The following is a 27,961-nucleotide window of genomic DNA, read 5'->3' as shown; positions in this document are numbered from 1 at the left end:
CTTAAAATATTAATTTTAGGCTGCCTCTCTTCCTCTATTTCCTCTAGGAGCTGGCTCAACTGGCTTAGGCCTGGACATTTAACTAGGAGCCACCAGCAGTTCCCAATACTTGGCTTAGGGAAATGAGTTTAATTTATTGCCAATTAAATCAGAGTAGTCTAATGAGACAAAGAAGCTAAATCTTAAAACAGCTTCACTCCTCCACCTCTCTCCCTTCTTCCTGGGCTGAACTTCAGTCTTGATTTTTCTCTACCTCTCCCCCCACAGTGGCGCAGATGGATGGGGAATGGGAACTGTGGACAGGTTTGTGCTGTTCCCTCCTCAGGGAGAGGACTCCTCACACTCTTCCCCTGCTGCAGCTTGAGGTTTCTCCCTCTGAAGACAATCGTCCATGAACTTCTCCAACTTGCATCCCTTCCTCGGGCTGCAGTTCTTCATGAACTGCTCCTTTGTGGGTCACAAGTCCTGCCAGCAAAACTGCTCCAGAGGTGCTCCTCTCTCCACTGGCTTCCCACAGATGCTGCCAGGACCCCCCTCCAGCACGGGCTTCCCACGGGGTCACAGCCTCCTTTGGCATGTGCCTGCTCCAGCGTGGAGTTCTCCCGGGGCTGCAGGGGGATACAGGCTCCCCTATGGACCTCCCTGGGCTGCAGGGAGATACAGGCTCCCCTATGGACCTCCCTGGGCTGCAGGGACTCAGCTGCCTCCCCATGCTCTGCACCAGGGGCTGCAGGGGAATCTCTGCTCCTGTGCCTGGAGCACCTCCTGCCCCTCCTTCTCCACTGACCTTGGTGTCTGCAGAGCTGCTCCTCTCACATATTCCCACTTCTTTCTGGCTGCAATGGTGCAGCTTTCCCCCACTTAAACCTATTATCCCACTGGCACCATCATGATGGCTGCTGGGCTTGGCCTTGGCCAGACCTTCATCCATCATTGAGCTGGCTGGCATTGGATCTGTCAGATATGGGCAAAACTTCTGGAAGCATCTCACAAAACCCACTCCTGTAGCTTCCTCACTTGTGAAACCTTACCAAGCTAACCAATATAGCTTATTAATTTTAATCTTATAGTTCTACTTCTTAGTGAAATTAATTTCATAGGCTTTCTACTATTGCAAGTACACTGTTTCTGAGACTGAAAATTACTAAGATGTATGTACTTACCCAAAGAGTACCTCTTCAGTAGAAGGATGGCTGTCCTTAGAAAAAGCAAATTATTACAATGGCTCATTTTGGACCAGTTTACTGAGATAGTTAAATTCTGCAACATGCTCTTTCTTTTTCTCCAACAAAATATTTAAAATTAATTTAGCCTTCAGCAGACATTGTACTGAATATTTATGGGAGAAATAAAACCAAACCAAATTAGCTACTTAAGACAAACCTCCAGTTTATAAAACAACTGATTGCATTTGAATATTTTAATCTGCTCTACTAGCAGTGCGATCAGACAAAATGGTAAAGCATTGAAACACCATTTTACATTAACATTACAAAATACAACAAATTTTTTCTCTATGTATTTACATAAGCAAACATATAGGTATTCAAAATAGAATGCATCTCACTGTCTGGCAATAATTACATAAGTACAGTGCATGGTTGACTGGATGGGATAGATACATAGGAGTTTTTACCCTGAAGTGTAAAAAGGATGCACACCAGCTTAGGAGATACATGGTGAGCTTCATGTCTTTGGACATTTTTCAGATGCAGTCTTAACAGTAATAAAATGTCAATCTACTTGAAAAAGTTGATGCTGAAAAGTTTTTTCAGAGGAAGTGGTTTTTTTGGATGCAGATATGACAGACTGACTCAGCATGCTTTTCCTGTGAAGTAGGGGAAGGCCCTAACCTCTGAACCAGTCTGTATGAATGTCTTCTTTTTTTTTTTTTTTAACCTGAAAAATTACAAAAAATTCCATTCCATTCTGATGCATAATGAAAACACAGTTTTTTGGAAGATGGAGATGCTGCTCTGAAGCTGGTCATATTAAACCGTGGTGTTCATTTCAAGCATGGGCCAAGTGCTGTAAATCCTGCATTAAAACAGCTGAACTTTGTAATCCGTCTGCAGTATAATGAGTTCATTAATTGCTATCTACTGATGAACAACCCCTAGCAGATTTGGCATGGTGGCTAGAACAAATTCATATCCTGACTCTGTCGTCCTCACTAAGGCAAACTGCACAAAAATCTATTAATATTTTGATGCAGGGTGGCAGAATCAGGCCTTTCTAAGCTGTCAAAAATGTCCATAAAGAGCTGGAGATATTGGTCTTTGCTGTTCATTCTTGGCCTTGAGAGGCTACTTAGGCAAAAGCTGCTGATCACTCAATAAAACCATCTGAGTGCTACAGAATCAAAATGTCAGGCATCAGTTTTCCCTGCTTCTAAGCAAAAACTCAGTGTTATGTTCTCTCCAGCTGTCAATTAATGAAATGCTGTTAAGTCTCTTATGTCCAAAACATAGGTTTTATTTTAAAATAAGCTGGAAAAAAAAATTGTTCAGAGTCACCTTGTAATGAAACTTCATGCCAGTAATTGAAACCCTCTGTGATTGTAGTGAAACATTCCCTGTCAGTATTTTCGACCTGAGCAATTTGACATTGTGAATGAAGAACAGAAAGGGAAATGAAAGAGAATCAGAGGGCTGATCTGCTCTGCCACGTGGGCAAAATGCGGGTGGTAAGTGGAGAGCATAAGCACTGAATGTGAAATCTTCAGTAACAGTTTATCAGCTGTGAGCTGGTGAAGGAGACTGTGCAGAGCAGCAATTGGACCTTCAGGAGATTTGTGAGGAATTGAGCTTTGGAGAAGTGCAAGGTGCCATACACATCATACAGGATGCAGGTAGGCTCTGCTCCCTGGCACAAATGGGCAATAAGATCCAAGCTGTCTGTCCCACCTACTGTTTTCATTTGCAAGGCCAGAGAAACTTGCTTCAGGTCATAAATGGCAAAAAATATGGTGATTCCCTCCCCTAGTGGAAGCCTCTTTGTTTTCTTTTCCCTCACATGCAGGTTTAGAGACCTTCAGTCCCCTGTCAATATTCATTATATGAAGGCAATCTGGTTTGGTAGCAGATCTAGAGCCTCAGACCTCTTCTCACAAAACACCTTTGCTTTTATTACTGCCTGCTTATTCCCTGAGATACCTGTTTCCAAGGGCAAATCCTCAAAACCATCACCCCAATTGTGGAGTGGAGACATCTGGCCTGTGGGCTACAAGATGGGCATTGTCATTAGCTCAAAATACTAGATTTAAGGTCAATATCAAATTTGACAGGAAAGAGTGGAAAGTCACTGCTCCCAGCTACTACTATGGTAGTCCTCATACTCAGCTGCATTTAGCAGATTCCCCCTGGAACGCCTTCTTTGCCAGTGTGACACCCCTCACACAGTGCTGGGTAGGAGTGGGATGCGTGCATAGGGAGGTAGGAGCAGCGAGTTCATTTTTGCTTCTGCTGAAGCTGTTCAGTTTGACTGAGGTGATCAAATGTACCCAGAGACAGAGAGAGCATATAAAGCACCTGGTGAGCACAGCATTTATTCCACTTGATTTATCATTTCATCCTAAATGACCAGTTTTGGGGGGAAACCCATGAATGTCTGTGAGGTTGTAGATGACATGCATGGCCTCATCACTGTGAATGGGGCTACAGCATGACACTTTGTCCCAGTCATGGAGGCTGAGGTCTGTGGGGTGAGTCAGTGTCATCATGTGCATGCAGAGCTTCTGTGTGACCAGTGCACAGTGGCTCCTACCTATCCCATGTCAGAGGAAAGGGCTCATAAAACTAATAGATTTAGTTATACCATGTATATGACAATAAATCAGTTTCTTGGAAATCAGTCAAATACCCAGCCAACTTTTAAGCCCTTGTCTGCCATAGATCAGTATCTTAAGCTAAAGGCCTTCTTCTTCCAAAGACTCCCACCTGGTAGGCTAGAAAAAGGTTCACTTTCTCTCTCTGTCTCTCTCCTTCTTTGACTTAGTGGAAATTTAATTGCTCTGTAAAAACTGAACAACTTCAATAGAAGGACAGATGAAGGCATTGGAGTTTTGCTTCTGGATGGACAGTGGGTTTTTTTCCACAGAAACTGGAATACATCCTGGTTTTGATGAGATTATGGCTGCAAAATTCATGTAATGAATCAAAATATTGGATTTAAACTTTGCATGTGAGTGCAGCATTTATATTTTTCCTCCTCAGCAAAGTCCCACTGCCCTCAGTGACATCGGTTATGATGTAATGAAAAGAGCTTCATGACTAGGCATGTCTGTCAAGCAATGTATTTTATGTTCTTTATGCAATGTATTCTGCCCTTGGATCCATGCAGGTGAAATGCAGTGTTGTTTACAGGTCTTGTTATTTTTCAAGTGAGCCCCATTTGCCCATACATATTTCATTAAGGCTGAGTCCTAGTAGTGCAATCTTCTGACCATTCCTGAGCAATCTGCCTTAACAGCAATACAGTGAAACAAGGGAAAACAGTTTTTAGCAACTCACAGTTTTCTAATAATTCTGGCTTTACAAGCCCTAAACCAAAACTAGAACATTGTTCATAAAGGCCTTTTTTAACCAAAGAGAAATGATGAGAGAGGATCTACTTCAACCTTTTACTGAAGACTTTACTCATGCAGAGTTTCCTCTGACATTACTTAAATCAGACTTTGTTGGAATTGAACAGAGTAATGAATCTGGAAGTGGTGCTGAAATTGTTTAGCAGTGTTGTGCCTGGTTTTCCACTGTTCTCTCACTTCACCTTCCTGTCAACACCGGTGGGAGGGAACAGGGAATTAAGATCAATCATTTTGAAAACATTACTTTCAATTTTTAAGCTGAACACATGAAATTTTTGAATGCAAATAAAATGCAAGTCCTGAAATAAAGATTACAAGTGGTGGTGGTGGAAACAGAGGATTATTCAAGTATAATTTACCTTTGAAGATTGCTTATTTGAAATACAGAACAAATGGCAGAAAAGCCCAGGGAGATTTCAGGATGGTTACTGAGGAAGAAAAAATAGCATAAGAACAGTTAACAAAATGTCCATATAATTAATCTATAGCAGTTTTAATAGATTTTTAAATACTTTTAAATTTATTTTAAATATATATTAACAAATTAACCATCATTTTATTTAAAATTCTGTAAAGTGCTCATTCAGTTAATGATAGAACTCAATTGTAGCAAGACAAACTAGCTGGAGCCCATTCTGCAAGAACATCAAAGGACAGCTTAGCTTTCATTTGCAAAGAGAAAAGAAGTGCGTAGGTTTTTTCACAGCCCATATTATAATACCAGAAATTGCATTTTTTTCTTTAAGAAATATATCCTTTAGAATATTAAAAAAATAAGTTTAATAAAGCCTGTGCTTAAAACAGCCAACGTACTGTATGAAAAAAAATTCCACATTTGATACCCTTTCAACCCTGCTTTTCATCCACAGGATAATGTAAGGAGTATATGATGTTGTTGGAAGGTGTCTTGAACACAACTGATTTTCTTAAGCTATCAGAGTTTCTCACAGCAGGTGGAATTTTCAGCACACACAGAGTGGTTGTCATGGCAGCTGCTGACCATCAGACACCACTAACCTTCTCGTTCCCTGGGCCAATATTTCCCTTGGCGGTACCATCTAAACGATGCGTTCCTATCGTGACCGTCGAGTAATCCTTAGCCATCATTTTCGCCTCTTTTTTCAAACTCTTCATTTGTGCTAGCTGGAGCTGTCTGGAGTCATATGCAAGTGCTGGGATAGTGTTCACTAAAATCAGCTGGAAAGGTTTCTTCTCCTCCTTGTAGCGACACTGGATGTAGCGAGAGAAAGCTGAGCGGTAGGTTTTGTTGAACAACGTATACACGAGTGGGTTGACAGCTGAAGAAAGGTAGCCAATCCAAACAAATATGTTAAGGAGTCCTCCAATGACCTCTTCTTTGCATGACTCCTTGCAAATAACAGCCATCACATTGGTGATGAAAAACGGGCACCACATCACAACAAACAGAAAGAAGACAATGCCAAGGACCTTGGAAGCCTTCTGCTCATTGCTGATGGATTGCATTGTTCTCCTCCCTGAAGTCCCCGTATCTCTGTTCAAGGAGCGCTGAAAGAGTTTCTCTGAGGACAGGGAACTCTGAGGGAGGAAGCTGAATGAAGTAAACTTTGTCTTAGGGCCAATGTCATTCACACATAGCATAGCTTCCTTCTGCAGCGACTTGATAGTTAAAAAGTAAGTGACTACCATGATGGTTAGAGGGATGAAGAATGCCACAAAAGAGCCTACTAGAACAAAATTTTCATCTGCAAGTAAGCAGATGTCTTTCTTAAACATGTCTTTCTTAAATACTTTGGAGTCATCTTGTAGTCCAAAGACGGGTACAGGCATGGAGATACCTGAAGGTGGATGAGAGAAAGAAGAGTTTAAAAACAAAAATGAAAAACACTTCCAGCCTCCAAGAAAAAACAAACATCTACCCGTGTTCTACCTGTGGCTGAGGTGACTGTAGCAATACACATTACCTCAGCCACTGGTGGAACACATTTGCTTCCTTCCAACTGTCTCTGACACCTGGTAGCCAGAAAAGCATGGTTTTGGATCTTGGGCCCCTTGTAATGATCTCCAGACTTGCTCCTTGGTCCCTGCCACCTTGCAAAGGATTTTATGAACTATGACTGAGATGACACTACGTATTTCTTTTCTGGAGTGCCATAAGAGTGATTTTGGACTGTTTTTCATTAGAGGATTAAAAGTGTTCTGGCTTCTAAATAGGCTGGGAAATACTAATTTTAGGAGGAAAGATAATTTTTTGTCATAGGTCTAAGAGTAATCTTTCATTGTGTCTTTCTCTTTTCTTGCTGTAATCTCCATATAGTTAAATGCTAAATGCTAACAAAACCCAGCTTCCCATGTGGCAGTGGCCAGATAAACAAAGGGAACAAATTAAGCCCTGAGAGCCACTGTGTGAAGCAGTCTGAGATGTAGTTTATCCTGCAAGACTGCAAAAGTCCTTTCACTGTATTTCCAGCTACTAGAGGGCTGCCTTCTCTGTGCACAGCCATGCAAAATTTGTCTTCCTCTGGAGCATGCATCCTTGGCTTGTCATGAATGGCAAGACAAGGTGACAAAGTCCATTCTCCTTGGACTGCTCTGTCTGTTTCAAGCCTACTCGGCCATTTCCGCAGGGATTTCTGCAAATGCTGCTACAGTCTGGGTAAAATCAAACAGCTGCTGTTTCTCTGGTTGTTGGTTTGGGGTTTTTTTTTCAGCATTTGTCTCTTCCCCTCCAAATGGATGCTGTCTCTCCAAGAGAGGCAATGTTCAGACAATGAAAGAAATTATGTGCTGCAAAGATAGCAAAAGTGGAGTGAAGCAGGGGGTGATAATGCAGCCCTGTTTGGATAAAAGCAATCAGAATTCTGATTCCTGAGGAAAGTTAGCATAATCTGTGAGCTTCAGTCCCATTTGCATTATGGATCAGAAATCCCAGTTGCTGTATTTGGCTTATGAGAAATAAAAACATTGAATAGAGAAGAATTTCTTATGATGTGAGGGTGCTGTGCCCTGCTTTGCTCAGTGGATGCCCAGGAGTGTCCTTACTCGTTCACAGATGAGTCCTGAAAGATCTGCATTTCATTGCTACCTTCCTCTATCGCTCTTTTTTCCCCTTCTTTCCACTCTGCTGCTTAAACTGGGAGCCTTTTAAAAGCATAGCCTGTCTCTTCATTTCACACATATCAAGTGCCCAGCATAACAGCTCCAGTCCTAGAGGAAGTCTGTGGAGTACAGGCTCAATACCAAACAATAATAATCACAGTAATAATAGTATTAGATTACTATTATGTTCAAGTGCTTAATTCTTTTTGTTCTTCTGCAGGTTCTAAAAAGACCTTTTTTTTCTAGGAACACTGTAGCTTATTTTGTCTTTGCAGCTTTGAACTGAGTCATGGCATTGCCTCAGGCCACTTTAGAAAAATGTTTTTCTTATGTGCCAGGGCAGAAGCTGGTGGAGAGCCTGTGGTATTACCCTTTCTGTTTCTCCTGCTCAAGCTCTAAATGCTTGAACTTGGGCTAGGAGAAGCCAGTGAGTGAGATGCAAACTCATGCAGTCTGTGGCAGCTCCTGAGCTGAGCTGACAGAAACCTCCAGCATTTTTAGCTACTGGCTAAAAAGGTCCAAGTCCATCTCACTGAAAGCATGGAGGCAAAGGTCACCATCAGAAGCCAGACTGTCCAGCCATGGCCGAGTAATCTGGGGTGCTGAACAACTCCAGGGAAATGAGGAATGCTTTGAAGTTAGTTTTCTTTTTTTGGATGAGTTGAAGGGGTGATGAAGGCATCCAGCACCTCCCAGCGTCATACTCCAGCTGCACAAAGACACAGCATTAGTCAGAGCAATACCACAAGTTTCCCATCTGCTTCTGCCCTGTGCTGATAACAGTGAGGCTGTTTTTTCATTTAATTCAAAGACCTAGTGTGAGCTGCAGAGATAAAATAAACAATGGTATTGACAGAGTAAAAAGATGCTTTTCATTACTACCTTATGGTTCAGCTGCATGAGGAGGCATGGGAGCAGAGGCTGCAGCACTAGAAAGAGGAAAATTTTAGCACAATTTTCATGCTTTTTCAAGTAAAGAGCCAAAGTCTGCTACAACTTCTCGCCTGAAACAAGAGAAGCAATTCCCCAACTGCTTTGTTTTGTTCTTAGCAGCTTCTGGAGACTGGCGTCTAAATCCAGATTTCTGGTTTTATAAAATGGAAATGGGCTTCAGCATATAGCAGAAGTTCCTGCATTTCTTTGCCATTCATTTAACAAGCATGAAAGTGCTGTACCAGCAGAGCTGTAGCAGGCATTGCTAGTCACGTAGGTTTTTCTGAGTGACCATTCAAGGCATCTTTCCCCTACAGCCACAGGAAGTGGTCTGTATACAATTTGAGAACAGCAGAGATACCACGCTTTGGTGGCAGAGAACACTGACAGCTGTAAACTGCTTTTTGTGTAACCCCAGTTCAGTTGATGCAGGGCATCCCTCAAATGATACTGTGGCATTCCTGCATGGAAAAGTGAATGTCCAGGCCAATTTTCTCTTTTCATATCTCTACAGGGACTAAATTTACTGTTTTCCTCCTGAAAGGAGCAGGGTTTGTTCCCACTTGACAGTTGGCTTCTGCAGCATAAGTATGGCAAATTCCATGAGGATGCAGGGACAAAATTCAAAGGCAGTCATATTTAAACTGGCAGTAAAGGAGCTTCTATGTGCAACTTACATCCACTATTTTGATGGAATTTTTAGGAATCATCACATATGGCCAAGAATATCATCCACATGTCACGTTTGGTCAAGATCAAGTTTGTCCTGTAAACCCATAACAAAAAGTCCTAGTCTAAAGTTGCATTAGCATTATTGCAACTGACTGAATTAATTATTTAAAAGTTGAATATTAATGATCTCTTTCACCTGGATGATTCAGATGTATACTCGCTGGTTTACTTGTTCTTGCTTTCCAGCTCCCTGCTCTTGGTGACTGGATGTTTAAGGAGACACAGATGGTGCCTGTGCATTCAAATGTCATAAGAAGAAAATCAGCTTCACAAGAAAGGATCATGCAGAGCTACCAGGTAGGGACAAACAGGTGTTTGGGAAGTGAAGCATGTGCCAACAGTAGATCTGGAGGAAACAACCTGGAAGGGCTGTAACAGAACAGCTATTCCACACCCTGCCCATTCCATGCTCCCACTAGCTCAAGGTCAGTCTGGAAAAAAATCTTTGTATCCCCTGAGGGCTTTTTATGATTTATCTTCCTTGGCTTTCAAAAGAACTAAACTGAGGCACAAGGAAGAATTAAGCACAGAATAGGAGAATCCATTCAAGCACTAAAGGTATATTAGCCACTCCATTTCCAGTTGACATTCCCATTTGGAACATTTTCTCTTGTCAACAAACCCTAAATATTATGTTCCTCTGGTACAAGGTGGTTTATTTATATGGTTTGATTTATACACATGTGGCTGTTTCAAACTGTGGATTTTAATAAACTGCACAATAGATCCCAAACAATGAAGATGGGTAATAAATTCTGCATTAAACCTAAAGAATTTGGGCACATTTTCAGAATTACAAAAGGCTCTTGAAAACACCAAAGGTTAAGAGTAAAGCAATGGCATCCTTTTTGTTCTCTCAAAAAGCCTGGTGAAATTGACAAAGGTTGATATAGTGGTACACACTGCTGGCTTCAGAGGTATGCAGCAGCTATAAAACCACTTTAACTGGACAGCTAAACTGGGTTTGCTGCCTTGACCTGCTGAGATTTTCAATAAATCAAAGCCATAATTTACAATGTGCGTGTAGGCACACTTGGGTTACTTGGGGTGAAGATAAGGAGGGGGAAGTGAATTGATAAGGTCAAGGTTCTTTCAGTGAAGTCTCCTTTAAGCAGAAACTGTCAGTCACATGCTTTCACCTTGCATATATCTATTTCAATTTTGTTTAATATAAATGAGCATTATTCTGTGCCTTAATAAATGTCCAAGGGTTAGGAACTACCTTTTAGAAATGTCACTAGTTTTTCAAAAACTGTGGCACCTTTGTTCACCTTCTCATGAAAAACAAAAAGCTCTCCCCATTTCAGGCTTTAGCGCTCACATTGATTCAGACATACCAGGTCATGGGCCAGCTCATGGGCCACTGCACAAAGATGTGCTGTGACATAGGGGCCTCTGAAAGGATTTCTGCTTGAGAAGGCCAGTGTCTCCTTCAAGCAGCTCAATGTGACCTTATTGTCTAATTTCTTTAGAAAAGCCCATGCTAGTATCTGGCGCCTGTTTATACTCAGAAAATATCTTCTGTTGGGACATCTAGACATTCAAACAGCAAACAGATGTCCATGTATAGCTCACCTGATACATCCCAAGGCATGCAATGCATACTCTCAGTTTCATGTTGTATAAAAATCTTGTTGCACACTGTCATCACATTATTTTCAATATTTTTGACTTAATTAACCACACAAAAGAATATTTGTTCCTTTGGACTACCATGGTGCCCTGTGTGGATGTTGCTCAAGGAACACAGTGAGCTACAGTGAGCCACTTGTCGCAGGGGGACCATGGATCATGTCCTCCTCTGAGTATCAAGGATAACAATGTGTCTGGATCTTATATGAGGAGCTGGAGTTTAGCAACAGTTACTTCCACTTAAACATCCACAGAGGAGCTGCTCAGTCTGGCTTTGTGTCTCTGTTTGGCATGTGATACTCACAGTTATAGTTGGTACATCACTACGTTTCATTGTTTTGTCATTACAGCATTGTTTCCCCCGACCTGCAAATGCTTAGCTGCTCTCTGCATGCACCTGACAATGTTATTCCCCCATTCACTCCTTTCCAGTCATGACAAATCCTTCACTGTGATAATTTTGTTGCTGCCAGAGTAGTGCCAGCCATATTTCCAATGCATGCAGGTTGCTGATGGGTGGCAGTGCAGAAGCAGAGATCTCCACCTGGGAAAAGGAGATGTTGAAAACCTCGGTGTGGATTGGGAATCACCATCTAAGGCTGCATCTAGTTAGCATGACTGTTAAAAAGCTTCCACCTTCCCTAGTCAGCGTGACAATGTCCCCAAAGTCCTGGGCTAGAATTTCTCCTCACATGTGAGACCAGCACAGAATTCTTCCCTGGTGGTAGGTACATGTGTTGGTGGAAGCAGAAGTGGATGAGGAGCATTCTCTCACAAATCCCCACATAATATTTGCTTTCAGATGGATTTCCTCAAGAGCTAAGTGAGTCACAGTGCTGGGGAGCATCGTCTCCTTTGTGCATCCCAAGACACTGTACTCACAGGAATGGAATCAGAGTGAGTCCAAGCATTTTCCTTATAACTGCTGATAAACCAAATTTAGTTTTTTATTCAAGGGCACACATGGAGCTGGTTTTCTGGATCTTTCACATGGAACACTTCATTTGGTCAGACATGTTCTAGTTAATACAAGTGAAAGGAAAACAAATTTAACATCACATGGAGCAGGTGCCAGGTGACAGGTGGATTATTCTATTACTTTTGAAATGCCTTTGTTCTTGACAGCTCAGAAAATCTCTAAAGGAAACATATTATTTAGCCTAGCAGGAGATACATTAAATTCTTTTTATGTGAGAAAAGTATGGTGAATGATAATTTATACCATAAATTATCTATTTCACTTTAGAAAAACAAAATCAGAGAAGTCTGTGTTTCCTAGTATGTTTCTCATTTATGTCCTCAGTCCTGAAGCCTATTTCTTAACAAGAACAGAGATATGTGTTTCTAAATTAATTTGTAGAACTGTGATAATAAAATAACTATTAACAGGATTAGAGGAGAATTACAGGAAGGAAAGTGCAAGACATTAAGGACAAGTGCCCCTTTTTGACCCAGCTGCTTAGAAACCCTGGCCTTCAGAGTGAGCTGAGTTATGAGAGAGGAAGCCGCTGATGGAATCGCTTTCTGCTTTGATATAATCCTCAAAATGTGCACACAGCCCTATTTCCTAAAGGCAGCAAGAATACAACAGCAGGAAACAGTTTCTTTGCTTTTGGCTTTAAGTGCTTTTCCTGCCTATGCACTCCTCAAATTCTCTTTCCTAGTTACGCTGCAGGATTTGTTTACAGTCAGGTTCCCCTAATTTTCTTGTTGGATTTTTCAGGCCTTCTGAGTATTTGAGGGAGCTACAACCTTTTGCCTAGCAGTTTCCAGTGGATCCTACTCCCCAATACAGTCTTTGCTTTTCAACTGGGGACATTATTTTTGATTTGGACAGAGACTTCTTCCAAGGTGTTTTTTGGCTTATCACAGAGATCCCCACTTGAGACAAGTCGTTATCTCTCTGTCTAAGGCGGTTACCCAGTCACTAAAGGGAATATAGAAGTCTACACCTATCATACAGCTAGAAATAAACAAAGGAGGGTGAGGAAGCAACTTGCCTGGGGGATGCTGGCTGAGCAGAGCCCAAGTCCAAGGTGGACAGCAGCTACAATTCTGCTGCCATTTGGGAGCTGGAAGGGAGCTGGGCTTGATGTGCTCCTCCAGGGGACACAGGCTAATGACAATCTTCATCCATGGTGATTAGAAGTGGTGAAAAGTAACTGGCCTTACAATATAGCACTTAATATTTAGTCTGAAAATTTGCAAGGTGTTCCACATGTCTCCAGCCTATCTCTGCACAGAGGGACAAGGTTCTCCTCCTGCTATTTAAGGCTGCTGCTTCTGCGCCTCAGCAAAATGCAGCAGAGCAGGTCAAGCACCCTTTTTCTTTCTGTGTATTCAATTAATGTTGTTTATATTGCATTGGTGTTTTTAAGTTCCCAGCAGCAATGGTTTAATTTCTACTCAAAAGAAGTTACAAATTTATGGTTGGAACTGGGCTAGGTAAATATGTTAATTTATAAAGGAAAAGAACCTTGTGTAGGATCAACTCCAGCCACCTGTGATATCCCCTCTGTTTAGCATATGACCTTTCTGTATGCCATGTCAGATGGCCTCGCAGCATTCACTGTTCAGGTCCCTAGGAGAGCAGATTTGGGGATAATAGTGCTTTGAGAAGAAGGAAATACCATACCTTTTTTACAGGATCTTCCTAGATCAGATGTTATCAGTTTGTCTTTTTAGCTATGAAGCTTCTAAAGGATGCTTGGGCTAATTTATTATGTGCTATACATGCTACATACACAGTAATGCTTAAAAAATTTGTAGCAGCAACAAGCCAAAAATTATGGAAAGATCTTAGATATTTCACTACCATAAGCAAATAATGTCCTAGAGCAGTCTAAGTGACAAGATCCCTTGATATTCCAGTTTTTATATCTCTGTCTTTTAATTATTACATGGTGTGATTTGTTGAATGCTGAAAATTTACTTAACTCTGCCCGAATCTTCCTCTGAACTGAAGAGAGATTTCTGTTAGTATCTCTGAGATTTCTTCAGCAGTGCTACTTGGCCTCATTGTGTAGTTTAAAAGGGCACTGAATGTAGCTATCAGATAAATTTTTAAATCATTATTATTAATTTTTTTACAATAATTTCACACTCCATTTGAAGGGCATGGATAACAAAAACTGTAATTCTTCTGGATTTTCTAGACCTCAGACCATGTCCCAGTTGTTTCTCCATGCCTCCTTTTGTGGTTTCTTGCAGAAGCTGCTCAATAAGCAAATTGTCAGCTTCTTACTAGTTATACAAGGAGACTGCAGCAGTGGTTGGACAGTTATTGGGATAGATGTCCTGATAATGGACATGATGGATAATTTGGAAGGAAAAACAGAATGAGAAGCAGCTTAGAGACCTGCACAGGTCTGAAGGTGATGAGTCAGGATCCTGTGCTTTATGTTTCACTGTCCACCCTGCAGCTAATGCCCTTCACCCTGACTGAACTCTGTTAGACCAGCCCTGGTCACATTTGCAAGATAACAGGGTTGAAGAAGAGAGAAAAAAGGGAGCATATCTGAAGGGATTGTATCTGCCCATATTTCCACCATCTACTGGTGTCTGTGTGGGTGCTACAGCATCATCCCTAGGCTCATCTTTCTGTTAAATGCCACAAAGCGCCTTGGAAATGAAAAATAAATACATGAACTGTTCTTGCACAAGAAATGCTGGAGTGACCTCTTCATGTCCTGCAGCAGTATGGAAGGCAGGACTGGATTTAACTGGGGAACTTTCAATCTAAAACTTCTGAATACTGCTGTGCTTGTGAGGGGAAATTTACACTGCTCACTCAGTGCACCTTGGACCTAAAATCACACAGTTTTTTCCACAGGATACTCACAGTTCAGCTCAGTCTATGATCCTGGCAATAGTGGTCAATTTGACATTTCAAAACTCAGATCAAATACAAGAAGTCGTAACAAGGACTATGTTTTGCCAAAAGGAAATAAATCTTCCCAGTGGGTGTGATTTATTTCCAACATAAAGGCAGGATTGAATACTGTGAAATACACAGATTCCAATTTTGATCAGGCAGAAAAGAAAGCCTTTATCACAATGCTACTGCCTGATTTCAGGACATCACAGGAGCTCTACAAGCTATTTTCCATCAATGACCCTGGAGGACATCATAGGCATAATCACCTGACAGGTGTTTCTAAATTTGTCTCAGGTAATTAGGAATATGTTGTTGCAGTTCTGACAAAACCCTTGACTTTTATTAGCTGGGCTTCTGCTTAGAAGTGATGCCAATAGCACAGGCCAGGTAATGTGTGGGGAAAGTTAATTGCAGCCTGAGTGTTCAATAGTTTGCAATGTTCCTGCGGGTAAAGATAAATGTAAGCCTTTTAATTTTAGACAATTCTGTGATACATGAACCTTTTTTAATGTCATAAAACATAACATCTAGCTTAAGCCAAATATAATAAAAAAAGGAACTTGTGAAATTGTTCTGTATAATTTTAAACTGAACGAAATTTTCTCTTTTCTTGACATTTTCTTTTATGTAAAAGCACTTGTGCTACTTGTGCTAATGTGCAGCACCATTTTTAATTTAGAAGGTGATTAAATGCAGTCACAGCATACAGACAACAGAATTAATGAATCCCAACATAATTCTTTGTACCTTGTTCTTTTGTTATCATTTGTGTTGCATGTGCTATTTTCTACGCAGAAATCCAGCTCCTCTGACTAGAGATGCTGCCTTTTTTCTTAAAATGTTCCATTTACTCTGATATACCCTACAAAGAGAGACTGGCTGATTGTAGGTCATATTGGCACGCACCAACTTATTCACTCAAAAAACCCTCATAACAGAACAGGTCTGGTCCAAATGAACTTTATGCTTCTTGCTGGTAGCTTCAAGAGGAAGAAGAACATGGTCCTTATGGTCTTCAAAACAAAGACAAGTTTTTTTTTAAAAAAACCAACTAATTCTTTCATCAGCACCTTGACTAAGCAGGCTCTTTTCTATTTCTAAAAATACAGCTCTACTGTTTATAACTTGGCTTTAAAAATAAAATCAAAGCAGAAAAAAATGCCACACAGTACTGTTATGACCACCCTTCATTCTTTTTTTCACCTGAAAGGCAGATTGCTTCTTGCAAAAGGACTGCTCACAAAATGAGTGTGTGCCTTTTTCATAGGCAAAACCCTTCATCTCATCCTGATGTAATTACCCAAAAAACATGGTAAATATATGCATAATAATTATTCTTCCTTTGATGACACATATTTACTGGTATAATATATTCTCCCCCATCCAGATGAATGCTGGGATTGCTCAGTGTCTTTGGTTTGCAAATGTGTCCCTATGAACACATGCCTATGTCTCATATCTTTATGTTTCCAAATTTGGAGAATTTAGAAAGCACTTCAATCATTAACATTCCTTTAAGTACTTTTTTTCCATAAAGACAAGTAAAATGTTCGTAACACCTCCTTGTCAGATGAACAAACATACACCAATTCAAAATGCAAGTGTTTTAAACCTTCACAGTTATGGGAGGGAGATATGTGTGGTAAGCTGATAGTCTGGTGGATGTATTCACTCTTCTGGGAAGAACAAATCAAGCAAAGGGTTCAGTTACATGGGAAACATGGGGATAATTTACATCAAAGTAAATAGGATATTTATATGTCTTTCTCAGAACCATCTTAAGTAATGCCTCATGACCAGAATACATGTGCTAGTCAACTCAGAAATGTGCATCACAGCACTGAATGTTCCTTTTCCATGGAACTGAATCCCAGACAACCTGTACATGAAGGGCTTGTTCTCATTAGTTGTCACTGCTGTAGGAGTCATTAGTATGGCAATGAACTTTCTACTGACGTATCTCTATGAAGAAATACAGTGAAGATTCTATTTCTGAGATGGCTCTGAAGCTCTAATACTTTATTCATGAAATTTCATGCCAACACCCTTCATTATAATTGACGCAAATTTCTCTGTATGTTTTGCAACAATTTTTTTCAACTTCTTTTTATTTTTATGGCATCATCTACATCGACAAATCGTAAAGGTCCCAGGGCTGCCCAAACATAAAACCTACAATGTTTGCCCCTGAGATCCTGCAGGTGGAGTGAGCAAACAGTGTTTTCACTCTATGAGAGATGGCTTCATGAGTATGATAAAAATAAAATAAATGTTCCCTAGGGAAATTATAGTGTAGTAGATATTTTAAGTTTAGCTCCAGCACTTCCAAATTTAGGTGCTAAGCTTTAAATCTATATTGCCAGAGTACTGTTCAGTGTGTAATTGTTTGCAATTTTATATATTTTGGCAGTATATTCCATGTTTTAACAAATTATCTTTTCCTATGCCAAGGCATCTGTAAATTAGACTTGATTGAAATGGCAAATTATGTCACCTGGAAGAAATGGATGTGTAGTAGATTCAGGACAGGGATTCCCAGCCTGCAGTTTATTAGCTGTTTCTGCCTTTTGAAACCTGTAAAGGGATTTTCAAATGAAAGATATTCTTGACAGAAAGAAGTCTGAGCCTAAGGACACCAAAGCTGTCAACAAAACACAATCCAGAGGCACCGGTGGTTGAACTCTCCCAATCCCTGCTGCTTCCCTGGCCCTTCAAATGCTGTAAGGCAGCAAGAAGACATGCAGAGAAATTGCAGGCTGTCTATGAAGGAGGTGTAAGCCTCTGTATCCTCATAAAATGTCACACTGCCAGATTAGCTGAGGGCTCAGTTGCACTGGGCTTGATTTGTACACCTGGAGCTAACTTCACCCTGCACTTTGGAGAAAGTTGCTTCACGTGCTACAGTATTTCTCATTTTCGAAACCTCAAAAGCAATGGCAACATTTTAGAGTTATGTAGTGGGAGGTATTTTACCAGATTCATCCAGATCCATGTTGGGCTTTTTTTTCTGCATGAAAAGTACTGAATAAATCTAAGTTGTTAAGTGACTGGGGAGTGCAGAGACTCCTTGAAGGCAGTGAACAGATGTGTAGGCTGAGTGAGAAATGATAAGAGAAAACTGAGCTTAGAGTGCTTGGGCTTCATCAGACTTCACATTACTTAGACCATTAACAGAGGAATAGAGAGAAATATGAACTGAGGAATGTTATATATAAGGACTTAACATTCATGCCTGTCATTCTTTTATGTTACCCTTTCAAGGAGGGGATGATGCACTGTTGGCCTCTTGCAGAGCAATGGCTTTGTTAGGCCCATTTAGGACTCAAAGGTACTTTACATGTATTTTTCAATATAAGCTCTATTTATAATTCTATAGATTCCAGTTCTATTAAAAATTCTACCTTTTTTCCAGCAAGGGGAAATCTTTGGCTTTTTACACCTGTTCTCAATAATGACCTCTGTGCTTTAAAACAAATGGAATAATTTTCAGGGTTTAATGAGCTTTTGCCTTCAACAGCTACAAATAATCTAATTATCTAACCACTGTGCACACTGGATGATTTAAGAATTAAAGACACAATTAGAATCTGTTACAGTAATTAGAATCTATTTTAAACCAATTGCCTGTGGCATTACATGGTCTAGTGAAACAAAGGCTTCTGGCTAAATGCTCTTCTTCTACTAAATGCAAAAACAAATGTTACCACAATTTACTTTTTTAAAACTGATAAAATCAAGATTTCAGAAGTCAAGTAAACTAAACTATCTGTGCTTTTTTCTGCTGTTTTTAAAATGCTTCATATATCACTAAAGCCAATGGAAGGAAGATCACTGATTGCCTTTGGTTAAAATTGACTGAATATATTTGTGTATTTAGTGAATAAAAGGAAAATTACACATTTAGTGAACAAAAGTGTAATTAATTGGGTACACTAGAAGTTATAATCTAGGTAAGTTGGGTTCAGGCCCAACAAATCAGCTAGAAGTATTTGCAGGAGTCAGTGAGCAGGTGGATAAGGGTAATCCAGCTGATATAATGTTCCTGGATTTCCAGAAATCCCTGACAATACTTTTTGTCAAAGGCTGTTAGTGAAATTAAATCCTAATGGCAATAGAAGAAAGATTTTCTAGTAGAAAAAGAATGGGTTGAAAGACAGAAGGCTGAAAGAGAAGTGGTAGGATTAAATGGTTTGTTTCCATATTGAGGGTGGTAGAAGGCAGCATCTGACAGCCCTGTATGTTCACCAGTGCTGTTCAGTTCAGCCTGAGCTGTTTGCATGGTCAGTGGAACTGATTCAATGTGCTGCCAGCACACAACTCTTGACTGTTTCCCGCTTCTTCCTCTGCTAAAATGAACCTCCGCACAGGGGAACATAACATCTTTCATTTCTTTCTCTTGCTTTTTACCCTCCATCTCATACTTCACAAAAGTTCATATGTCGCCAGCTGAACTGCAAACTGTAGGAATATAGAGAAGTCAAAGGGTGTCTGAGGCTGGAGAGCAAAACCTTGAATCTGAATCTGTAAGTGAGATGGTAGCCACACCAGGTGCTGTGGAGGGTGTGTTGTGCCCACCACTAGCTCTGCCTGTGCCAGATATCATAGAATGGTTTGAGTTGAAAAGAACTTTCAAGATAATCTCATTCCAACTCCCCTGCCCCAGCTAGGGACACCTTCCACTAGACCAGGTTGCTCAGAGCCCCATCCAACCTGGCCTTGAGCACTTCCAGGGATGGAGCATCCACAGCTTTTCTGGGCAATCTATGCCAGTGTCTCACCATCCTCACCTCACTCCCAGTGAGAGATATCAGCCATAGCTGTGTGAAAATGTAAAGAGTTAAATCATTTATAGCCCTGTCACTCTAAGTAGCACTGGGATCCTGGAGACTGGTAAATCATACATGGGGCACCTCTTTGTTCAGAAAGCATTTCCTGTTAGTAAGTGATATAGAAAGCACCTTCAGAAACCCATTTCCTACATATTCTTAGCTGGATGGTGGCAGATCAGGAGGATAAGGGTTGATGACTGACTGATGATGACTGACTGACAGCAGGTTGCATGGGTGATCTGGGATCTATCAAGATTCCTTACAATACTGACATTTTTCTTTATTCTATTAATATAGCAATATGGCACAGTGCAAACTTAGTCCAGCCTGGCAGTGACTGGCTCATCAGTTTCCTATAGCTTCTTCCTATGTTTGCTTTCTTATCTGTCCTCTGGAACACATCCCATTTGCCATAGCTTGTTGCCAGGCTGGAAACCAACCAGTCTTCCTTAGCTGGTCTCCCAATGCCCCTTGCTTCCATGAGACTAGAAACCAGCTGAGCATCACTTCATTCCTGCTCACCTAAGTGTGCTTGCCTACATTAACTTGTGCCTATTTAACCTTCTCACTGTTTTGGTGACACAAAATGTGTGAATGAGATGAAGTTACCCTATAACTCTTCCTATTTTCCGGACATCCACTGTTCCTTTACATATGTCTTTATTCAGCTGCAGTAAAGCAGGACTCTGTCCCCTTCACTCATGCCACACTTGAATGGTTTCCAATAAAATAAGGAGTTGTATTTTTCAGAGTTGTATAAATAGAGACCACACTGCTATCACTTGCCATAATAATAACAAGTAACATCTGTGACTCATCACTGTTAGAAGACAGTGTCTCCAGAGGGCAGAAAAGTTGTTTTTACAATGGATATGTTACTAGTTATTACTGCAAAGAAAATACATAAATTTTGAAACAAAATATCAAGCTATCAAAGAAATAAACCCTCCTGCTACAGGACATAAACCATGCTCTAACTAATAGGGCTAAAATAACACTTTTTTTCTGGATTCCTTTTAATAGTGAGCTAATTCAAATACTCTGTCAGTAAGCCCCTGTCTGAGAAAAGATGCTGAGCAGAGTGGACCACTGGTTTGCCTTTGGAATGGTCATTCTGATCATTCTGTGAATTTGCACTTAAAAAGGACAGTAATTTCACACACACTAAGCACAAGGCACCAAACACAAGTGCAGACAAACACAGTATGCTCAATTTTAAGGAATGCTTGACTTATTTATGCTGTATATAGAGAAATGCACTGAAATACTTGCACTTAGCAGTTTCAAAAACTGGAAAAACCTGGACAGAGTAGGTAATATATTTTCTGCTGGATTTAAAAAATGTGACCGTTGAAGAGACAAGATATGATTCATTTAATCTAAATAAAGACATCTACATCTGAGTTGCTATAGGCTTCCTTTATATTTGAGAACTAGGTATATTTAGGGTGGAGTTCACCTGGTCTGTGCTAGACACCTACATCTGATCAGGTGAATCCACCCCAGAGCCAGATGCTGTTGAACCTCATCAGATCATGTAGAATGCAGAACTGTCCTCCTGTTTAGTGCAAACTCCCATGATTTCCTGTGCAGTAGAAGATACAGTATTTTAAATCTTAACAATCCTAGACTACTTTTTCTCAGACTGTGGGCTAGGATCAAGAGGGAGGTCAGGAGATGATTTAGAGTGCCAGGCTGGCAGCATGTTAAGCATCATCTCCTTTCTCTCCTCTGGGAATAGTGGTAAGGGATCACAGTTACCACTTGCAATAATTTGTATTAGCCAGGGAAAGAGCTAATTTCCTTTGATTGCTGACAGCTCACATCTCTTCCAGGGCAAAAGAGTGAATTTTTCCTGCCTCTGAATAGTGAACTGCCAATGCTCAAGGGTCTACAAGCACCGAAAGGGAACTGTGTTTTCAAAGCATTTGAGAACCTCCACCCCAGCTGTGTGAGGAAATTCCTGATGGCATCAGACACCAAACTCTTCCAACTCCCATGCCACAAGACTGCCCTGGAAATGCCACCACCAGGGGAAAAAAGATCAGTGTTCCCTTGCCTAGTTTTGAGGCTCTGGGTTTTGCCAGAGCTATTTTAGACTGTAACTCCGAGCTGTCCTCGGGAGAGACTCCTCTCACTCTCACTACACACAGTATCTGTTGTCTCCTAAACAGGATGCATAAAATTCCCCGCCATACACACTGGGAAAGGCAGAGAAGATCTGCCCATGAGAAAAATCTCTAAGCAAATTACTCAAATAAGAAATTGGGAGCAACTGACTTACATATAACAGGGAAATACTTTTTTCAGTTGATATTTTTTTTTCTCTTCAGATATTTAGATAATGATGGATCATCAGTATGGGAAATCAACACAACTTTAAAATAAACTTGAATGTGGTCATGCTGTCACTGATGCATATTCTTTCAGTGCTGCTCAGTTCTCCTCCATTTCCCGTGGTTGTTGATTTCCACTGCATAATTACTACATTGCAGCACTTCATAGAAGTGGAAAGCAAAATACTGCAGGCAGAGTAAAGTTTTAGACTGCAGTATATACATCAAATCCTCTCAAAAGCTGGAAATCTGCAATTACATGCTGAAATGTTGCCTCACTTACCAACTGATATGGTCCAAACAGCAATTATTTTGGCGAAAGCCTTAGTTCTGGAGTTAAAGCGGCTGTGGTGGATGGGGTTCCGGATGGCAATGTAGCGATCCAGGGAGATGGCACAGAGGTGCATGATGGACGCCGTGGAGAAGAGCACGTCCAGGTAGATCCAAATGGCACAGAGCTTTCTAGGTAGAGGCCATTCGTATCCTGCACAAGAGAAAGTTGGCATCAGCTAAAGATGTGGCATATATCTCATGTTGTGACACGTGTCTTAGTGCATATATCCTTCTAGGAGGATAGTAGTAAGTACTAAGTAGTAGTAAGCGATACATTTAGAAGCTGCCTGCCACTGTTTTAAGAAAATATTTTCATTTGTTTGTAGGCTTCTAACGCTGCTTAGTTCTCCTAACGCTGCTTCTTTCCCAGGCTACAGGCAGCATATGCTTTTTCTTTTTAATTCTGTTTGCATAATGCTAGTGCTTGGTGCTATGATTAAACATTTTTTGGCAGCAAATCTATGAAAAGAGAAGCAATTTTGTCATTGGAAATCTGCAAGTTCTCAATTTTGCTTTAGGACTTTCTATCCACGTAATTACTGCATTATCAACACCTGCTGATATGCAAAGCTGCCTTAATTCTGAAAGTAAAACTTTGGATTTAATGGAAGCTAAAGAAGAAAAATTGTCTTGTTCCATACCAGTGATATTTATCTCACCTGTATTTAGGCCTCTACCATATACCTAAATAAGGATATTCCCTCTGTCAATGAATATTGATAGGCTCCTCCAGGGAAAGCAATCCAAAGCAGATGCATTAGTGTTTACCAATATCCAACCTACAGCTTGTTTACTGCAAATTAAGCCCTTACTTTTTCCTTGTTTTTTCTACTACCTATAAAGATTAATTGATTACTGTACTTTCTCAAAGCTGTTGGGAGATGGCTAGCATGGCTTGCCTAGTTTTGTGTTTATTTTTTTGTCTTCCAGTCTAAGAAAAGCCTAGTACTTTATCTTTTTCTTACAGATCATGCTTTTAAAACTTTTTTCTTTCTTATTTTTCTGCCCTGGAATGTGTTTAATTTGTCTGCATCTTGTATATCATTCATTGATTAAAGAGGACTCGTTACTCTTGCAAAGGCCTCCTGAGTGCTAAGTGAAATACAAGACTTCTTCATGGATCTTGAAGGGAATGCCTTTACTTTATACAAGTAAATGGAATGGTAAGTGTCTTTTGTGTGAAAATATCATGCTAGTGAAGCACATTTAGCTAATGATACATTTTGACAGCCAGATCTTGTTCAGCATTCTTGAAGGCCAGACAAATTTCACCAGTAGAAGCTGGTTTGCTTCTTTACCTTTGCACTCACAGAATGTTGTTTGTTGCTTTCAGACTTTCTCTTCAGGGGTCCAGATTTTTGTTGATGATTCTCATCCTGTCCCTCTGAGTGCTTGTAACCTCTCCCAGCTTGGTGCTTTTGGAAAGCTGTGTAAGCTATCACTCCACACACTATACCTGTTGTTCAGAGCAGTACTGAGCAGACCCAGGCTAAGCAGAGCCCTGCAGGACCCCCATTCAAAATCCCTTCTATTCCTGCAGGGAACCACTACCAGCTCTCCTTGGAGCAAGTTTTGCAGTTATCTTGTAGTGATTTAATTCAGAGGATATTACCCAAGCTGCCCAAGGTAGTGTGGCATGGGACAAAGCCAAAGCTCATATTGTGAGAATATGTAAGTATTCTGGGGACTGCCTGTCTCCTTTGGAGATACAGTATGAGATTTGCAACAGCAGGAATGGAAGGAGAGGTGAAAGAGGTGGTCTGTGCCTAATTATGTTTTGTCTCAGTGTGTACTGAGGAGACTTATTTCTTGGTGTTCTTGGGTTGCTGTAATACAAGCTGACCCTGACAAGCCATACAGCACTTATGGATGTATTTTATCATGTTTTCTGGTCTTCTGTGGAAAATCTGGTCCCTGGAGTGTGTTATGTGATGGCTGGCTTTCAGGGGCATGACTTCCCAGTAGCATCTCTCTGTCAGGCCAGGCCAGTTTACACAGGGAAAACCATTAAAGTATTTTTACACTTGAAAACATACATCTTCTCTTGCTTCAGTGACCTTTAGGAGCACATTTGTCATATTCTTCTAGATTTCTTGTCTTTGCAATAAACCAGAATGAGGCAGGGATGGCAGCATCTGCCAGATAAACTTCCTTAGAGACTACAGGTTCAAGAAAGTATATGAGAGGAGAAAACTCTGGATGCAATAAGGTGCCCCCTTAAGGGTGTGGATAACATCCTCCAGGAAGTTTTCTGCTCTGTAGTCACATCCACCTTGGCAGGACTTACTGGGTGCTGCCTTTTCCAGCAGAGTCTGGGGCTGCTGGGTGGATGGAGAACCCTGCCCAGCCCAAAGGGTGCAGACTGGTGCAGGACCATGGCTGGGCACCCAAACCAGAATTGCCCACAGTAGCTATAAACCTCTCAAGAAAATCATCTCTGGGCAAAGCAATCACCATACCCCTTCAGGGGGCTGGTGGTGGGGCACTCTTGTTCCACAGCCTTGGAGGTGTCCCGGCAGAGCAGGTGTGTGCAAAGGCCTCCAGTTTGAGCTCAAGACTCTCAGCATAGGTGATGTGGCTGAAGCTGAGCAGCCGTGGCCAAGAAAATGCTCCTGTGGAAGGGGAGGTTTCTCTCCATGCCATCACTGATCCTCCTGGAGGCTGATGGTGCACCACACCAAGATGGCTCTCCTGGTACCAGTGCGTGCCGCCAGATGATTTTTCACCCCAAGTTATGCTGCTTCCGTTCCTGGTCTAGCGAGGGAAGAAGCAGGGAGAGTTGGCGAAGCCACCGCAGCCCCTCCCCTGTGCCTTCGGGCGCCCTGCGGCTCCCGTGCCCCGGCCGCCGCCGCCTTTGCCCGGGACGAGGGCTCCGGCTTCCCGCCGTGCGGGAAGGGCATCCAGGCCCCACCCCCGGATCCCTCCCGAGACACGGGTTTGGCCATCCTTTCCCTCGGCGGCGGAGCCTGGCCAGCAGGAGTCCCTGTTGCTTGTCTCAGGGAATCACGCACGACTTAAATCTCACCCATCGGACAATTCCTGTTTCACGCTGTTTCTCCCGCCAAAGATAATCGCACGCTAATACGGTAAATCACGGTGTTGCACCATGACTGGTGCCAAATGCAGCTTGCAAATGCTGCTGGGGGCGATCTGTGCAGAGATACTGAAAATGGAAAATAAACTTCCAACTTTCTGGATTAAATCTCCCTTAAGAACAGGCTCACGTTTGGACCTTAAGTCCAAAAGTAGTGAAGTAATAGAAATCTTTCAAAAACAATCTACTTTCCTCCTGACAATGTGTAGTTTCTCTTTGAGCTGCTGCAATTCAGTAGCATTGGAAGGCTCATTTCTGAAGTTTAAGGACAGTAACAGCCTGGCAAAACTGGTGCTGAACACATAGGGTGCTGTGCTGCTTGTTCTGGTGTGAGCTGTGCTGCAAATGATTTTGGTGAAAATGAGAAGAAAGATCTGCTATTAATCACCTGCAAGGGCATGAACTGTGAGTCATTATTAACGTAAATAACTTCTCTTAAAAAATAATAGTTTTGCATTTGTAAATGTTACTAAACAGGCAGAATGAATGCCCATCCATTTCTTAACTCCTGTAATATTTATTCCAGCATTTGCTAGTAGGCTAATGTCTAAGCAGAGTATTGGTGATAAGAAAATTATTTACATTTTTATTACTTTGTTAAAAATAATTGAGGGGGCTGCCTACTTTGAATCTAAAAGTAGTCATTAGTGTTTCAGTGCATATTTGCAAGGCAAAGTAACTGGCAGGACCCTACATTCTCATTGGGAACGTAAAAATTATGAGCCAGGGAAAAAAACCTGAAAGCAATAGAAAGAACAAAGCATATTCACATACACTTTGAGGCAATTCATCTGACAACTGAGTAATAAACTGATGTTATGGACTGTGTTTAAAATGCCTGTAGCTGGAAATATAAAGTAGGAAAAGATTCAAGTACTTCACCTGTTCCACCCATTAACCAGTGATATATATCTCAATTTCTATGGAGTGATAACAATTTTCTGTGGTAAGAGAATTAAATCATGATGACAACAAGATGTTATTGCATGCAATATTTAAGGCTTGTCAATAGATGCAGTAGGTTAAACAGCTAATACTCACCATACAGTATGGTTAACATGGACACAGGCATGACAAGGAAACCTAGCAGCATATCAGCTATTGCAAGTGACATTAGAAAATAGTTAGTGGCATTCTGTAGTTTTTTCTCCAGTGAAACAGCCATGATGACAAGAATATTTCCAGCAATGGTTAAAACAATCACTATCACTGTCAGCAAAGCCGGCCAGTTTTTCTGTGAAGGGCAGCACGGTGGGCTCATGTTACTTTCACATGAAAGATTGGTTAGGTTGTCAGAGTTCACAGTCAGGTTGCAGAGATGTGATATATTAATTTCTCCAGCTCCATAAACATTTCTGTAGAATCTTCTCTCATGATTTATTTGTATGAAGGAGTTTGCAGTTGGGTTCACAGAGCTCTCTCCATCACAAAGAATATCCATTGCTAAGTCCAAAACCACAGAGATAAATTGTGAAAAACAGGAAATTATCACCCTTTGTCACCATTGGGCATTATATTCCTCAGTTCTCCATGCCAGAAGTTGAGGGAGCACAATCTTTTGTTGACTGTATTTTTGCCACTAGTGCGATGTAGAAAAACATACCAGAATTATTCCAAAAGCTGAAATCTTTTGTTTTCAGTTCCATAGGAAGTCCAGTGTTGGCATATATTGAAAATCCAGCTGAAAAGTAAGCCCAGGCTGTAGGATACAGAATGTGGACTTGAGGCTTAAGAGAGCAAAAATGTTGGAGAAATAAAAGACATAAAACTTTTGCAACCACTAGGACTCCCCTCTGGAGCTACATCTTATTGCTATTGGTAACTGTTATCACACAATTTTAAACTCAGCAGTATTAAAATATCTTGCCATATTAAACAGCAAAGCTCTTGCTTCTCTATTAAGAAAGTTGATTAATTATTCCATCCAGCATCTTTCTCTTGAAATAATTAAATATGCTCTTATTTATAGTGCATCTTCCATAATATGGCTGATAGTCTCTGTCTTCTGTTGTATTTCAGAATCATTTTCAGCCTCATATCAGAGACTACACATTCTGCTCCATGCTGATTTTTGTAGCTAATTGTACCTTTTGGCCCAGCATGGCTTCAGAATGGAAATTAAACAACTTGATACTGTTATAAAAGAATACAATTTAAGGAAGACTTACATTGCCCTTCAGAGCCCACTTTCAAACTGCAAATAGATGCACTTTGCACCTTGGTTTACCATATTCTTCGCTGTGTTTAGCCAGTTCTGTGTCTTTTTTCTTCAGCCTCCTCCACAATGGTGGTATTTCAAATAGTTTTTTGACTTCTAAACTGCACACTTCAGTGAAGCCAGTTCCTGTGCTGCGAGGCTTGCTCTTTTCTTCTGAGAGATAGGCTGCTTGCCGGCTCTTTCCTTGTGCGTTTCCCCGCCCCAGGGCAAGCTATATTTAAAGTAATAATAATATCAGAGCCCTTCTTGAAGTGACACAAAAGAAAGCGCGCGCACACACTCACGAGAAAGCAGCCTGCACGGAGGAATTACTG

General features: G+C 41.0%; 1 protein-coding gene across 10 annotated transcripts; it reads right to left on the bottom strand.

Annotated features, from left to right (window-relative positions):
* Window positions 1-123: 123 nt before the first annotated feature.
* Window positions 124-27,914, bottom strand: HTR2A (5-hydroxytryptamine receptor 2A). Of its 10 annotated transcripts, none has more exons than XR_005955080.1 (6): window positions 26,471-27,588; window positions 22,286-22,486; window positions 9,465-9,560; window positions 5,603-6,402; window positions 678-5,013; window positions 124-638 (listed from the first exon to the last, which is right to left on the bottom strand). XR_005955080.1 is itself a non-coding variant. In XM_041467027.1 (6 exons), the coding sequence occupies exons 3-6, from the start codon at window positions 26,868-26,870 to the stop codon at window positions 5,588-5,590; spliced, it is 1,512 nt and encodes a 503-aa protein (XP_041322961.1). In that variant the 5' UTR covers window positions 26,871-26,879; window positions 27,033-27,128; window positions 27,598-27,914; the 3' UTR covers window positions 5,027-5,587. The 10 variants fall into 10 exon arrangements, 7 of the variants coding, with proteins under 7 accessions (XP_041322962.1, XP_041322961.1, XP_041322960.1 ...); XR_005955081.1 differs by having other exon boundaries at window positions 124-1,198; window positions 4,945-5,013; XR_005955082.1 differs by having other exon boundaries at window positions 124-1,193; window positions 4,945-5,013.
* Between the last annotated feature and the right edge of the window lie 47 nt (window positions 27,915-27,961).

Source organism: Pyrgilauda ruficollis, unplaced genomic scaffold (assembly GCF_017590135.1).
Source record: "Pyrgilauda ruficollis isolate IOZ18807 unplaced genomic scaffold, ASM1759013v1 scaffold20, whole genome shotgun sequence".
NCBI lineage: Eukaryota > Metazoa > Chordata > Aves > Passeriformes > Passeridae > Pyrgilauda > Pyrgilauda ruficollis.
Note: the sequence above shows the minus strand (reverse complement) of the source record. Positions and strands in the feature narration are given on the sequence as shown.

Excerpts from the sequence above, each read along its gene's own strand:
- HTR2A (XM_041467027.1), bottom strand. The coding sequence starts at position 26,870 with ATGGATATTCTTTGTGATGGAGAGAGCTCTGTGAACCCAACTGCAAAC. Across the intron at positions 22,487-26,470 it reads CATGTTAACCATACTGTATG|GATACGAATGGCCTCTACCT; the intron begins GTGAGTATTAGC and ends TCTCTTGTGCAG. Across the intron at positions 6,403-9,464 it reads TATACATCTGAATCATCCAG|GTATCTCCATGCCTGTACCC; the intron begins GTGAAAGAGATC and ends ATCCACCTTCAG.